Source organism: Pygocentrus nattereri, chromosome 26 (assembly GCF_015220715.1).
Source record: "Pygocentrus nattereri isolate fPygNat1 chromosome 26, fPygNat1.pri, whole genome shotgun sequence".
NCBI classification, from domain to species: Eukaryota; Metazoa; Chordata; class Actinopteri; order Characiformes; family Serrasalmidae; genus Pygocentrus; species Pygocentrus nattereri.
This window is the reverse complement of record NC_051236.1, coordinates 21583445-21600092: the sequence shown is the minus strand read 5'-3', so window position 1 is coordinate 21600092 and position 16648 is coordinate 21583445. Positions and strand designations below refer to the sequence as shown.

General features: G+C 39.0%; 1 protein-coding gene across 2 annotated transcripts in view; it reads right to left on the bottom strand.

Moving 5' to 3' along the window:
- Positions 1–15430, bottom strand: part of brinp3a.1 (bone morphogenetic protein/retinoic acid inducible neural-specific 3a, tandem duplicate 1) — a 37251-nt gene extending 21821 nt beyond the window's left edge. The window contains exons 1-3 of one of the 2 annotated variants that reach the window (XM_017721081.2): positions 14933–15430; positions 14137–14417; positions 1086–1273 (exon numbers count right to left, since the gene is read on the bottom strand). In XM_017721081.2, the coding sequence (XP_017576570.1) occupies positions 1086–1273; positions 14137–14366 (418 nt within the window). In that variant the 5' untranslated portion in view covers positions 14367–14417; positions 14933–15430. Of the gene's footprint in view, positions 1–1085; positions 1274–14136; positions 14418–14683; positions 14884–14932 lie in introns of those variants that run through there. The other variant, XM_017721089.2, reaches the window with a different exon arrangement.
- Positions 15431–16648: the final 1218 nt, after the last annotated feature.

Genomic DNA, 16648 nt, shown 5'->3' with positions numbered 1-16648 from the left:
TCTCCTGTCAGGCATAAAACACTTTGATTCATTGTTTTTCTCCTGTCAGAGCACATAAAAACAAAGTGCTGCAGATGTCTCTAAAAAGATTGTTAAAAAATGAATAAACTTGCCTTACAAAAATGCCTTACATTTGAAAAGTAGTGATCTTTAGGTATACTGTCCAAGAGAAACTAATATAAATAGATAATTACACACATACTATTTAGCATTTAATCGCTTCTTGAGGTTCACAAAAAACTAAAAATATTGAAAAAAAATTTTAAACGTCTGATGTCTAGCTTACAGTGTTTTAGTCTACAAGTTATTATTACATTAAAGAACAGCAATGATTAAAATGCTAAAACAAAAGTGAAAATTAAGCTAAATTATGTTAGTGTATATTTATGTTATCACACCAGGCTATGCCTCAGCACCAAACTGTATTTCAAATCTGAGGGAAATCTGTGTGTCATTTGTAACACAACATGTATCTCAAACTGAACAAATATGAAAAATAAATGGAAAAATATGTTCCTACGGACAGTTCAGTACAGCCAGAGGCATTAACATTTAGTGCTGTACTTTGACCAGTCACAGGCTATCTCTTATGAAGCAATACACACCTTTTTCACTATTTGGTTACTTGAAAGGGTAACAAGAATAGCATACAATTTACAAATAATTTAACCCCTTACAAGGCCAGGGCCCAAAGTTTTATTTCACTTTTCTATGACCTAAGAATAGCTTGACCACTTTGCATTTAAGTCTCTGTAGTTACTAAATAAAAGCCTGTGATTTTAAGGAGTTAAAGTATATCTTTGCTGTCCAAAGAAAAACAAATATCTCCAAAATAGTAACTTTACAGGAGAGGGCAAAGACATTGTTTATTTTAAATGTAAGTTAATGTAAAGAGATTCTATTCAAAGCAATTTTGGAGCATTCCTGATGGTCCATTCATCATTAAATTTCCATAACATGCAAAGCACAGCTGCCACAGTCAAATGATGTAGAAAAGTAAAAAAAATAGTAAAAATTACAATAAATGGAGATACATGTTTTTTTTTTGAGAGAGAGAATGTATGCAAGTCTTTGTATTTTGGTACCTCCCAATGTAGCTGAGAGCAGGAAGTGTGTTCCATATTTCTTGATGATGTTCTCAGTGATGCTACTGAGGGTGGGACGACGGCCCAGCTGCCTGATGGTCTGCATGAACTCTGGGTCGAGAGGGAAAGGAATGCCATTGTCCTCTCTTTCCAGAGCCAAGCTGTTCACCTTCCAGCGTCCGAACTCTCTGAAATATCACACACAAACACAACCCGGCACACACACACCCCCCCGTTAGGATATGACCTTCAGTCCCATGAAACAGGGAGTGAGAATGAAACTCTGAAACTCATTTCTGACTACTGGGTAAGACATCTCTTCAGTGCCTAGTTCCAGATGCTTTGAAGAGCCTAGTATCTTTCGGCAAGTGGTGCTCTTCCTGCAGCAAGGGAAAAAATCACAAAATGACGGCCAGAAAAATCCTCACACAGCTTGTGTTCAAGGGGGAGACACACATTCAGATAAGACCTGCTGGGGAGAAAATGTGATGACTGCATGACCCCGGTCCCTGCTACATGAATCTTTTTTGTGGATCTTTTTTATACAAGAGGAGTGCCATGATGTTCAACTGTCTTTGGGAATTGCTCCAACTCACTGCAAAACCAGTTGTCCTCCCCTACTGGTTTTACATAATGGTGCAATCTGGGGTTATTTTGTGTTACTTTTGGTTCTGAAGTATGGTTGACTGTGAGCAATCAGGAACTGTGGTGAGCCTCTCCCATGAATGAAGGGCAAAAAGCACGCTAGATGAGAGTGGCTAGAACTCTCCTTGACAAAAGCAAGTTGCCAATTTCCTGTATTTGCTTTGCCCTTACAGTAACAGCTGTTCGGTGCAGCAGGCTGGATGTTGTTGACACAGCCCTTGACGATCCAACTTCATTTGAGGAAAATTGTGCTCGAAAGATTCCAACACATACTAATTAAACAGATGACAAAGTCAGTAGATACAAATGTGTGTTCGCATATTGTGATAATGAACAAATTTCATTTAAATTATGTATTAAATTCAATAGCTATTATATGTTGACTAATTTGTTCATTAAAGTAGGAAACAAGCACTGGTGGAAAAATGTAAACTCGAGTGTAGTTCTAAGGTGAACCTCCATAAAAAAAAGGAACTTTCAAAGCACCAATGAAAACATTAATTGAAAAAAGAGAGCAATCAGCTCATTATGCCTTGTTTCATTCTGACATATAATGACAACCATTGATTACTGCTGTTGCAGATGCAGACGGACAGATAGACAAGGACAGAGAGAGAGAGAAAGAGAGTGAAAGCTAAGTCATGATCGACATTATGTCAGAGCATTGGGACCTGATGGACAGTTATGGATGGAGCCGGAGGCTAATCCACCACTGGGCTCCTGGTGCAGCAGCACAGCAGGAGCAACTTACTGAAGCACTACCTGCCATGCTTCCCCACTGAGACCTACGGCGACACGGAGTCAACAGTGAGAACAAGCTCCACTGAAACAATCTGAGGCCAGAGGAAAACTAACACGGTCACTCAGGGGCAGCCTCTGAGACTGCCTACATTATACTCCAAGAACTTGCGAGAGATTTCAGAAAATGAGCTCTGTGAAAAAGAGGCACATTTTTGTTTAGCTATCTTACTAAGGGGAACACGAGCTAGAGGAGCCAAATCCCCCCAAAGTGTTTACTTCTAGAAAACATCACATACTTCCAAACGTCCCTTAATCACCCACAATCTGTTGGAAGCATTTGATCAAGTTGATTACTAACTTGCTACAGTGCTAAGAGGTTTGTAGAAAATTAAAAGGTCAAAATGGAACATATGTTTATTATAAACTAACCCTATATATGCTACTATTAGGGCTGCATTTATTTATTATTTTTATTTATTATTCCATACTGGTTTGATTTGCTTTTTTTTTAAATTAATAATAAGTATGATTATTGTTTTTCCTTTTAATAAATCTTAATTGACATACTATAAGGTATCACTGATAAATAATTATTTTTATAGCAAGGTGAATTAAAATGCTAATCTGGGGATCTGGCCAAATCTGGCAACCCTGAACTGGTTACAGGCTCTGTTTGGATATCAGTGAGCAGTCAAGGAGAACAGAGGAAATGTCTTTTTAAATGTCTTTTTAAAATCTTAAAAATGAAAATAACTTTTTGAGTCACTCTTTTAAATGAAACTGAAACTGGATTATACTGGAGCATGCGCCAAACTCTCAGCTTCATTGCTGCAGTCTGAATTTTTCTCACAGGTTCAGACTGCTAGTATGCTCTCAGTTGCATTTTTCACCTAGAATAAATGAGAGCATCCTGGCTAGCTAGCTAACTGGAGTACACCTGGAGTTAAAAAAAACATAAACGTCTCTCGTAAACTGAATCTCAAGCTCTAATGAGTCCTGTTTCAGAGAACTGTGTTCTGCTGGTCATGAGTTAGCATTTAGCCTGACAATCTGTTTTTATGCAAGTGCACAGTTTCATAAAAGTGGTACACGTGTTGGTTATTCTTATGGATTTTTCATTTTTAAACATTTTAGTTATTGAATATTTGTTGCAGTCCTACAAAAAAGAAAAACACCTGAGTTATGAGTATATTTTTTATATTTTAGTATATTTTGCAACTTTTGCACCATCGCCAGTGGTTTTTGTACATATTTAACCAAATTTCATGAATTATGTAAACGAATAAAAGGTTTGCATGATAACCATCTGAGAATATGCCCCATTGTAGTCAGTAGCCTTGCACAATCACTTAGGTTGCTACCTTGCTTGAAAGTAACATGAAAAGAAAAAAAAAAAAAAGAATTGGGTGTTGGGGCTGGTCAAAAAGTGTCCAGCAAGAGAAAACAAACATTATACAGCAGCATAATTATACACTGAAGCTAAATGAGAGATATTGTAGATTGTAGGCTATGTCAGGGTTGTTCCCTCATCTTCAGAAAAATTCATACATCAACATCACTCAAAAATAAGTTGGGGAAGGGTGAGAGTGAGATGAATATCAACAGCACCAGATACCACAGCTGTAATGTTTTACTACTGTATACAAACATTACACATACATGACAGTAACCATCTGCATTAGCATCACAGCCATATGGAGATGATGTGCCAGGTGTCTGAAGGAAAGAAGGGAGCTTGCCCAGTGGCATAAATGCAATGTCCGTAGATGAAAAAGCATGCAAAAGACTGGAAAGCCATTTCTCAGCATACATCTAACAGCTAGCATGCCAAGTGATGGTGGTGCCGGACTGGAAACACGATATGAATTGTTGTTCTTTTAGGATAGTGTAAGTGAAACTAAAGGGTTAATAAGAAAAGTCTATTAAAAAAAATACTGTAATAATCAGATACCTGTGTTACTTTGCACATCGCGCTTTGGTACAAATTATGGCTCTCAACGACCGTAACAGAAATCTGTGTGGGCCTGATTCAATTTGATTGGAAAGCACAGCCTAACGACTCCCAAAGTAAAACAATTCAATCTGTGACGCCAGGAGCCCATCGCAAAAAGTCATCAGTGTGAATAATGTTTTTATTATATATATATATATATATATATATATATATATATATATATATATATTTATATATAACAGGTAAAGAGAAAAAAGGCTGAGAAACCAACAAAGTAAAAAGTCTCTTTTGCACAATACTAAACTTTGCCAAAACACCACCTATGTCCAAACATGCCTAAACAGATGGTAATGATTAAAAATAGTTAATAGTCAATAACCAGAAAATGTAGACATTTATGCTTGATCACAAGTTGTAAGAGAGTGGTAATTACTAAAGGTCCTTGAAAAAAACAACATAAATAACCATACTTCGCAATATAAAGTCAAAGCAAGTGGGTTTCATTTTACATGGTTTCATTTTAAGCCTCGACACTATTAAGCAAGACCAGTTTTACAGAACTAAGCAAGAGCTGTAAATGGGTAAACTTTCCCCAAATGTTTACCCATTTCAGAACAACTCCACCATCAAAATGATTAATTAAAGAACTATTTCAAACCAAGATCTATTGCTATAACTTTACATGCTGAAGGTCGAAATATGACTAGCTTAGAAATAAACAGATGTTCTAATGAAGAAATTAATAAATAAACATTGTGAATACATGAATAAATAAATCATATTGGGTGTATTTAATAAATTATTTCTCTGGAGGAACTGCCATGGTCTTCAGGAAATTCAGCTGCACACATAAGATGCACATTAAAATCACTGTAATTTGTTGCCTCTTTTTTTTGCCAAATTACATTCCAGAAAAAAAGTAAATAATCTGTCCATTGCCCAGTTGTAGCAATGTAATGTGGAATGTAGTCTGTAAGCGGAACCTTCACAAGAGCATTTGTAGGTGGAGCACTTGTAGTTTGCTTGCATTCTACTTCCAACCCTGAAAACATACTTTAAAGCTGATGTAACAACAGGGGTAGGTTTTGTGGTCCATACTTCAAAGGCAGTGGTAGGGGAAACCCTGGAGGCAGTCACTGGAGGCCTGCCATTCGGCACCTATTGGCAAACTGTTTTCGAGGGGGAGCAGCCCAGTGCCCGGTAGTTTGCTCTAGTTCCTTACAGTCCTCTTGAGCCAAGATGAAAGAATGTTAACACAGGGGAAAAAGCAATGCTCTCTCCAAATAGAACAGTTCCCATATATTTTACTTGTGGCACAACTAGGAAGAATTCCAGTGGATTTTAAGAAAAGGGATTTGAGCTTTGTTGACACAGTTCTGAAAGCAATAATTACAAGGGTACAATGGTTGAGCTGACTCTAAACTTGTTTCAAAACATGGTGAGCTGCTTCCAAATGATCTTATGAGCCAGAATCAGTTTTATTTTGCAAATGCTGTCAGTATTCAATAAAGTGGACAAGAAAAGACATGTCAGCATTATACAATATCCTACATTTCATTTTTTTATGAATTTTATGCAGAACATTCAAGTAGAAGAAAAATAAAATAAAGATCTAGAAGTACAACTAAAAGAAATAAAGTACAAGATTGAATTGGCCAATTTTTGCCGCTAACATGCAAGTGGCCAGTCTGTGGTGCAACTTTATGACATAAATATTGTGAGTCACATAAGTGTATTTGCACTGCTTTGAAACTATACTATAATTATGCACAATTTAATATTATATTATTTAAATAAGCAACTGATTTTGTAAGAATGCCAGTTTGGCCCATTACAAAGCAATTGGTGTTATTTATGTTTCAACTAAAAAAAAACAAAAACAACATGAGTATGAATATGATAACACCACCATGATACATGATATAAAGGCCACCATCTACCTCATCACTTAAGCAGATCCACTTAGGTTCCACAGAGGTTGTTTAAAGTCATGCTACTCATAAATGTTTCAGATTTAAAGAAAGTGAATTAAATTGAACTTAATTTTAAATCTGGGTAATGCCAACAAACATTTAATGTTCCCTCTAGTTGAAAGACCAGAAAAAATAGGAAAAATCTGTTAATGTGCAAGATGCTGTTAGTAGGTAAATAAAGGGTTCCACCATGGAATAGGGTCCCATGTTGAAAAATCAGGCATTCAGCTACCCCCTAAAGGCTTGATAAAAAATACATTCCAGCAATCTATAACAAAAAGCATGACACTGAGAGAAAGGCTGAAAGATAACTCTCATTTTGTGCTGAACAACATTTCATGGAGAAAGAATTACAATAGGCAGAATAAGTCGAGTGATAAATGTAGAGCTTTGCCTGAAAGCTGCATCATCAAATATTGATTAGTGAGAACACAGATCACAAGCTCGAATTATATTACCCAAATTGAAGCGTCACACATAAGTTGCTGTTCATCACAGATGGGGTAAGAAAAAAATTTCTGCTCAGCACATGTGCAGGTCAAATTTCATTACAGCTCAATGATACTCAAATGATACTGAGCTCTGCAATAATGTCTGGATTCTGTACAGTTTCCTTGTGGAAGTAAGTGAAATGAGCCAGACCAGTTAGAAGCATCATGTGCAAAGGAAAAAGGCAGAAAAATCCATCTGGGGTCACATTTCTGGAGATGATTTGCTAGAAATAAAATGTGATGAATTGTGCTCCGTTTCCTGAAATCTGAGGGCTGATTTTGTTTCAGTGCTTGTGTCACCTGGGAACTGAGACTAGTCATGCTATAAATGGTAATGTCAACTATCTTGATTTATTTTATCGCATTTGTGCTACGTGCCAGTGACTGTTGACTTAAGGTGCAAAAAAGAGAGTTCTGGACATCAATTTGTTTGCACACAGCAGAGATAATATTCTCTCTAAACCATCAGAGTGATGAGACAAATAGCTGCAGTTAAAGGCTCTCTAATAAATTCAAATTTAATTTGTGTAATGAACAGGAATTGAACTGAGATCTGCTATTCATGATCGTAAAAATCCTACTGCCATTTTCCCAGCTCAAAGTCCACCATCAGCTCTCATTTTTATTACAAAGTGCATTTAATTCCTCCTGCCATTATGTAATATTCATTATTCTTAATGTTCTGTCAGGTTTGGTAAAAAGTAAAAAGCCTTTTAACATCTTAGAGAACAATCTAACTTCTAGCAGAGAAAATGTTTGGCCAGTGTTTTAATGTAGATTGATTAGTGAAACATGCTGTAAATGTAAACCTCCTAATATATGATTCTGTTGATCAATGAGGCCTGAAAAATGGTGAGATTACTGTTTCTGACCTGTCAGCAAAGCTGCCATTCCTGCATTGCCAGCTAATCACATGGATGATGTTAGTATTCATCCTCTGTCATGCAGTTACCCTTTCTCAGATTCATTCACTGACCCATGAAAGTACATTTAAAAACTGATTACTGGACCACAGACTTTACAACATTATGCCAACTTTACACAGAGATTAAAAGACCTTGATTCTATGAGTAGAACACCGCTGACCTCAGAAAAACAATCTTAACCTTTAAGTTAACGGAAAAATTATTTATTCCAAGTAATTCTAGTCATCTGTTTTGGTCCATCCCCCATGTAATTTTGATACAGTACACAAGATACACATAATCATCCAAACACTGTGATTTGTATACTGAACCAGTAGAATGATCTAAAAGCAATGGCTTAAGAACCAGTAGATGTTTTGTCCTTGAGTGTGCCACGAATGCAAGTACAAGAACACTCTAGGGATATACATGTCTTGAAATATAAATAATGAGACAATTAACCAGGGCCTAACTCCACTACCCTCATTTCTGAGCCTCCCTGTACTCCTTTTCTCTCTGGCCCTGTAAATATTTTTCATTTTGTGTTATTTCTATACAGAGTACAGCAAAGGGCAGTTTTAACCACCATGGGAATACTGTCACATTACGGGTGAATAGTGCTTGGAGTACTATAGGCAGAGCAAAGGATGCTCCATATATAACGATTTGCAGCCCAGTAGTGCACAATTCAAGTCAAGACCACTGCTCTGTTGCTACATTTCATTAAGAAATTTGGGGGAGGGGGTTATTTTGAATAACTAAAACATTACAGCTGAACACAAAATGATTAGTACAAATTTTGTCAAAAATGGATAGATGTCAAAAACGATGTTTGCACACACACAGCTTGTGTAATCTCTTTAGAAAAGCACTGCCAATAGAATGGGACACTGTGGAGCAGCCACATATGAGGTCACCATGCTCAATGTCAAGCATCAGCTTAAGAGGTATAAAGCCCCCAGCACTGGACAGTGGAGCAGTGGAACTGTGTTTTTTTTGCAGTGATGGGTCTCCATCCAGTACCTATGGGATGAGTTGGAGTGGTAATCCAGAACTATACATGCAACCTAAACTGTACCTGAACTCACTATTTCTCTTGTAGCTAAATGCAGTCAAATCCAACATCTAGTGTAAAGCCTTTTCAGAAGAGCAGAGGCTACTGCAGCAAAAGAGAAGACAAACTCCCTGTTACATGCTTGATTTTGAAAGAAATATCTACTAGAAGTGTCTACAGATGGATGGACACATAGTTTATGTGAGACTATCCCTTGACTTCACAAATAGAAAAATAAAAGCAAAACTGTTAAATAGGCCATTTAATGGCTTCTGAGTAGCAGTATTGGAGAAGGAGGATACCATGTTTATCTGTGGCTAAAAATCCACAAGAGCACAATTACCACTGCGGCACTCGTTGCATGGGGCGGATGACTTAGTTGCTCTCTCCCTATGGATACAGAGCAATGTTAGCCAATCCAGAACACACAGTATTGCCAGTATTGTGTGACTGGGAGCTCAAAAAGATGTTGTGACTGAATACACGTGTCACAGAGAAAGCTATGGTAGCTACTGTTCGAGAGAGGAGAGTTGGGAGGGATACACTGTTTTTCTGAAGGTGCACTGCATGGTCTTTATACAGCAGGGTTCATACTCGGTTTCTTTGAACATTAGTTCCAACAGCACATCCCCCTATTGCTAAGCATTATGACACTGCTATCATTTATATATATATATATATATATATATATATATATATATATATATATATATATATATATATATATATATATATATAATTATATCCATCACTGAAGCTTGGATCTGTCTGGTCAGCCAGAAAAATGCTTATGACACAGAGTACTTGACCGTTTAAAGCTGAACCTTTTCCAATTTAGGGTGCCTAGAGCTCGCCATTTAAAACAAAGGAACAAAGCGACGTAGGGTGCAAGAAATGCCCATTGAGCAATAACAGCATGCAAAATGTTTGTGTTGAAAACAATTGGAAGGCAGTGCCTCAGTTCCAAAAATGTGCACAGTGTGACCCCTTCTCATCCACCCCCTTCCAGATAGGGGGCTAGAACTGACAAAGACTAGCACTGGGTTAAAAAAAATCATTTAGAAAATATCTTCATCTTTACTCAATATCAAAGCTATGGAGCCCTTAAGAGGCAGTGGTTAAAAAAGACAAGGTAATCACACAGCATTCCCTCATAATAATTTTGCATTCCTTGTCAATAAGTTTACATTCTCTCACAATGATTTTGCATTAGCGTTTTACACAAAACCTTTGAAAGGGAACAAAAATTTTGCAAGGGAATGCAGTGTCTTTGCAATTTTTATTTTCCACAGTGGCATTTTAGGGGCTCAGTACAAAGCTGAGACGTTTGATTTTTACAGTTAGTGTTTTTTTTTATTATTATTATTTGAAGCATACCTACTATTGCTTATACTTAGTGTGTGTAATGCTCAGTCTAATATGTGAATAAAATATCTTTTAATATTTACAGGACAAAAAGAACAAGAGAGGATAATTGACAAAATTGAGAAATCTCTTCTAATGGCTTTAACTTCAAATCCTGAACATCTTTTCTTATCTGATAAAGGTTTACCATCTAGTAGGAAGAATTTAAGGTAAGGTAAGTTATATCAGTAGTTGTCAAGGTTACATTGCAGAATAGCGATAAGGGAAATGAGATTTTTTTTCTTTGTGATATTTATGTAGGTCTGATAGCAAAACACTATAATTCACACATTTTGCATAAATACATATTTTCTTTATTTAAAAGGCCAATTGTAACACCTTAACTTGGTCTTAATTTGTTTTTGATGGATATGAGCCTCAAGAGCCAAATTTACTTATTTGAAAAACTTCTTTAATAAATCTAAACTATATTACTATAAGTATTTGCTTGTCTGGCTTCACATGCATATGAACTTGAGTGACATCCCATTCTTAATCCATAGGGTTTAATATGATGTTGGCCAGTCAAGTTCTTCCACACCAAACTCACTCATCCATGTCTTTATGGACCTTGCTTTGTGCACCGGTGAACAGTCATGTTGGAACAGGAAGGGGCCGTCCCCAAACTGTTCCCACAAAGTTGGGAGCAGGAAATTGTCCAAAATCTCTTGTTCTGCTTTAAAGCATTAAGAGTTCCTTTCACTGGAACTAAGGGGCCGAGCTCAATTCCTGAAAAACAACCCCACACCATAACCCCCCCTCCACCAAACTTTACACTTGGCACAATGAAGTCAGACAAGTACTGTTCTCCTGGCAACCGCCAAACTCAGACTCATCCATCAGATTGCCAGACGGAGAAGCGTAATTCGTCTCTCCAGAGAACATGTCTCTACTGTCTCTAGAGTCCAGTGGTGGCGCTTCACACCACTATGTTCGAAGCTTTGCATTGCGCTTGGTGATGTAGGGCTTGGATGCAGCTGCTCTGCCAGGAAAACCCATTCCATGAAGCTCTCTACGCTGTTCTTGAGCTGATCTGAAGGCATAAAGTTTGGAGGAGCAACTGACTCTGCAGAAAGTTGGCGACCTATATGCACTATGTGCCTCAGCATCCGATGACCCCGCTCTGTCATTTTACATGGTCTACCACTTCGTGGCTGAGGTGCTGTCACTCCCAATTGCTTCCACTTTGTTATAGTACCACTGACAGTTGACCATGGAATATTTAGCAGTGAGGAAATTTCATGACTGGACTTGTTGCACAGGTGGCGTCCTATCACGGTACCACACTGGAATTCATTGAGCTCCTGAGAGCGACCCATTCTTTTTGTAGAAGCAGTCTGCAGGCCTAGGTGATTAGATTCACACACATGTGGTCATGCAAGTGATTGGAACAACTGAACTAAATGATTTGCATGGGTAAGTGAATATTTATGGAAATATAGTGTATGTAGGTAATTACACTACAATTCAACCTTCAGGAACCCTTGCCTTGCAAATACCCTAAAACGCCAGTTGCTGGGGTGGGGTTGATGAGCTAATCATAATCACTCCTCGTCATCCAACTCATCCTTTCGACAGAAAGAAAGCCTGATTTAGAATTCTTAATGCCTCTATAAATGCAACTATTCATTCATTCATCTTTGAAGAAGATTGTTGAAGGGCTACAGGCTGAAGTATCTTTTATTTATTCTTTTAAGAGTAGAACCATAGTCTGTGTATTTCTTTCACACACCATTGTTTTTACCAATATTCTATTGCTGGTTTGAGCTCTCGGGCTTCTAAGGACGTTCGTGTTACTTCGGGAGATGGACAGAATATCAGAGAGAACCGCCTTGTGCCTTTTGTGTAGATGTTCTAGTAAAATGGTGTCCTGTGAAAGCCTTTTCCTGTACATAGGTCATGTAACGTGAAAGGGACTGAAATAGAGTTTTTTCACACATATATCCCCAGACTGCCTGACAGGTCTGTAGGGGGAGGGTTATGTACAGGCGGTTGGGCTGATGTAAGGAAGTTTGCTAAAGCAAAGCCCTGCTCACTTGAAATTCGCTCTGTTCCTCACATGCTAATAGCAAAGCTCTCTAAGCGCAAGGTGACAGCACTTGTCGGCTTAGCCAGAGCCGTTCTAGATACAATGAAAATCAGCAGTAATTCTTCCATGCAAACATTGTCTTGCTAATGCTTTGCACACTATCTGAGAGTGCAAGACAGCATACGCGCTCTACAAGTCAACAGGCTCTATAATAAGGGTGAGTTTGCTTGCGTGGAATGTACCTTAATTTATTCATTAAAAAATAAAGTGCTCTGTTCTCAGGGGTGCACCCACTAAAATCAGTGCAGATGTGCCAAGTTCAAACCGTTTTTGTTTATATTTCTGTTTGTAAACAGTAATTAAAAAAAAAACCATCATAATGACTGGCTGAATTGAGGAAACTTCTAAATACTGTCACCTCATAGACCACAAGGGTGACAAGGACAAAATAAAGAATGGCTGTAAATCACATGCTGTAGCTTTGACATCTGCAAAGTGTGAAGGTCTACAGAGGACCTCGTACATTATGTCACAGTTGTAAAAAAGTCTTGCAAAATGCTGCTTATTGGAGAAATGTTCTTAATTCTACCTTTTATTCAGAGTCATTCTGGAGAATTCCGCTCCATTTGTCATGAAATATTCACACAGTGTACAAAAACGAGAAGAAGAAAACGGAAAAGAATTGCTATGTTTTGATGACAGTGATCATTCGTTATATCTCCTGCCTGCGAGAGGTTCAGAGATTCAGGGGCAGCGTATAGATCTACAATATTCCACACAGGCTTTGTGTCTTCAGATAACCCACAAGACGATCACATTCGTTCAAAAGGGTCTGGCATGCTGTAGAAACACTGAAAAATAATTTTTTTTTAGACAAATTCATTTATTTCCTCTTTGAAAGTAGCTGCTCCACAGTCATATACTACATTCAAATTTCCTGTCATTGCAAACTCTTATATATATATATAAGATATAAAACAGTCATATCTCAAAAGAATTTGCTTTGCTTTTTTAAAAAGTACCAGAATACCAAGAGATACTGTCTCTGCTTTACAGTAGAAGAGACTGGGATGCAGCCCTGACTCTTCCTAAGCCCAGATCACTAGATGATGTAACCCCTACCACTGTATAGTCTTTTTGAAAGCTCCTGTCTGATACATAGGTAAGCGGTAAGCGCACACGCACTCGCGCACACACACACACACACACACACACACACACACACACACACACACACTGCTCCAGCACGCCAGCCTCCTAGCCCACCAGCAGGGGGAGATCCGGCATCTACAATTGCACTCCTCTTGACTCTGAGTTTGTGCCACTGACAGAAAAAGGGCCAGTGGAGCATTCATAAATGTGCCGAGATGCAGAGGAGAGCGCGTCTGACTAACCCCAGTGTTGCCATCCCCATCTGTGCCTGGCAGCATGGACCCCCAGTCCTGCCAAACATGCGTGTCAGTCAGCCTCATTTCAGCTGGCTTCCAGCTTCTCTTTTCGCGCTGCTGTTACTTCATCTAATCCTCTGTGCTCAAAGTCAGCTCAACTTCTGCCAACACCTCACCTGCCATGAGTCATGTGTAATAATTTGATACAGTTTCATTCCACACCACTAAACTCCTGCTTACTGCTTCTGCTGGCGAACGCATTTTTGGATCTGAACATGTTGTTTTCCGGGCACATGTTTGCTCAGATGGTGTCACTGTGTCAATTATAGAAATTATAGCAGTGATGACAATGATGGCACCACCTCTATCTGTACCAATCCCATTTTGTTGTGCATGAAAAACAAATCAAACTGCGCAAGAGAGAAAAATGACTAACTCAAGCAAGAAACAACGGTCCAGCTACTCACCTGTAAATTTTGTACTTGGTGGTAAAGCCCTGTTGGTAGCGCTCCACGAACTCCGCAAATTCCTGAGAGTGATGAAAAGGCCCTTTGTCTGAAAGGAGCCACCCAAATGTACCAGCGGCATCACGGGAGCCAGCAGCGGAGGCTAGAACCCAGCAGTGAAGGCTTAGGACAATATACTCCCATGGACACATCAGATAGGCCAGTCTAAAAGCAATACACCAGCAGCTCATTCTTCACCCCACGACTCGACATTCTCTCAGGACTTTCCTCACCTCCTGGAACTGTAAAGACACAAAGGCTGGGCTTCAGAGAGCAGCTGGGCCTGTAGGAAAATGTAATACTGCAAACTAATGTAGTTATGAGGTCTTAACAGATGTTGTTAACGTCGTTCATTTGTAACAACAGTTTTAAGACTCCAACCACTTAAATTTAAAAATTGTCCCTTCTAAAATGACACGTAAGCTGGAATGACACCCTTCATAAGTGCAGGCTACAGTTTCTATTTTCTTAACGTTGTAAGCTAATAATCTTAATTTTATTGTACAACCTTTTTCGTTGTAGTTACAAAACGTGGTGGTTGATGCAGAAAGCCAAGTCCATTTAGCTTAGCATAGAATAAACAGTACAAACGTCAACTCAGGGCTCCTTCTGTGAGGGTCAGTGTCAATGTAACCGATTCCACAGCAAACTGTCTCGGGGAAGATTTTATTCCATTTCACTCATAAAAAAAACACTTTTCTGTACAAAAACTAAAATCTTTAAGTTATCCGTGCAGTTAGTCTTCCTCTCAGCTCACCTGAACGTTTTGAGAAGTGAAAGGGGCGCGAAGGAAATCAGGAGCACAGCTTGTCACCAGGCAAGGCGGCGAGCTCCCCGTCCACAAGTCCTACTGTCATCTGGGGTACAGTCCAGCGGACACAAACACCGGTCAAAAAGGACACGAGAGAGAAAAAACTGCCTCTCTTTAGTCAAACAAACCGTTTCTTCCACGCCCGTTGTCTCTTCCCTGCTCTCAGTCAGTCTCTCCAGGTAGAAAGGTTTTTTGTGAGGACGAAGTCGAAGTTATGCCGAGCCTGTCGAACGGTCAGAAGAGTAAGTGCTGTATTGTTTGTAGTTGTCGGTGTGATGTGAAGTCATTTCACACGCTGTCCGAGCGAGCCGCCTTTGGGATGTTAGTCTCCTGTGATACACTCCGTGTGGCGCTGTGTGAGAGAGTGTGTGTGTTTGGCGGGGAGGGGGTGTGTGTCGGATGCTCAACACGATGCTCCTCCGCGACGTCAAAACGACCAATTTATTTCTGAGGCGAGCCTACTCCGCTTCTCATTGGTCTCTCGACCACCCGTATTCCGACAAGCCCCGCCCCCCAAGCGCTACGATTGGCCAGTAGTTCACACTCACACGCAGTTCGTCATGAAGATGAATTGCTTGAGAGTATGAACTACGAGCCAATCCTAGCGCAGGCGGCGAGGTGGTACTAGCCAATCGTAGCACAGAAGAGCTGCTGCTAGTAGCGAATCACAGCTCCGGTGGCAGAGTTTGTCGGAATAAGGGTGGGTAAAAAAATAATAAAGATAATGTAGCCTACGTCCCTGTGAGGCTTGTAAAGAGAGGAGAATGTGTCACAAGGGCTACACTGTAAATGAAATGGTTCCTCCGTTCAACCTAAAAATGACTTAATGTTGTAACCAGTTAACTAGTTTTATTCAGTCTAAATGAGTACTCTGGATGAACCATGGTTTCATTTTTTGTTACAGGTTTAAAATACATATACTTATTAAATGCTTACAGAAATGTCCAGGCCTCTCTTAAATGCTTAAAGCGGGATTCCACTGTTTTTTAAAAAGCAATTCTGCATAATTAATTGGCTGAGATAAACAAAATCCTTCACAGTGTTTTTGATGTAAAATGCACCTTCGGAGAAACCTACCAGATCAGAATTGTTTACAGTAGCGGTAATAGGAACCAGACATCCAAATGTGTTTAATACCTCTAAAAGCTCCCTCACAGAAACTTGTTAAGTTGAAATGGCTATGAATGCCCTGCCTGATGCTTTAGACATTGCTTTACAATGCTTTTGAGATAAGCCTTTGCCATTAAACATGTTTAACATGAATGAGTTCTTAAAATCAGTGGATATCCCCTTTAATTAAGGTAATTTAATCGCCCACTTACATTCTTATATATACACTTATAGACAATTAACCCCTACTATCCATCTGTCATGGAAGAAGGAAACTAAGTTGGCTTTAGAGACAGTTCTGAATACTGGATGGAGGCCTTGTGAGGTTTGTTTCATTACTGCTTCCTAAAGAGAGAGCAAAGTTCTTTTTAAATAGCCTTGAAGAACAAGAGATGAATGTGAAGTAGCCTGAGCCATGAGAGCTTTTCACAGAGATTCTCGAAGCGCTATCATCATGTAGAATGTAATGGTAGCATGTAAAGCATGATCAAAGGCTGGAAATATATAAGGTTTTGTGACATCCACAACAAAGGCTAGCAAAACGATATTCTA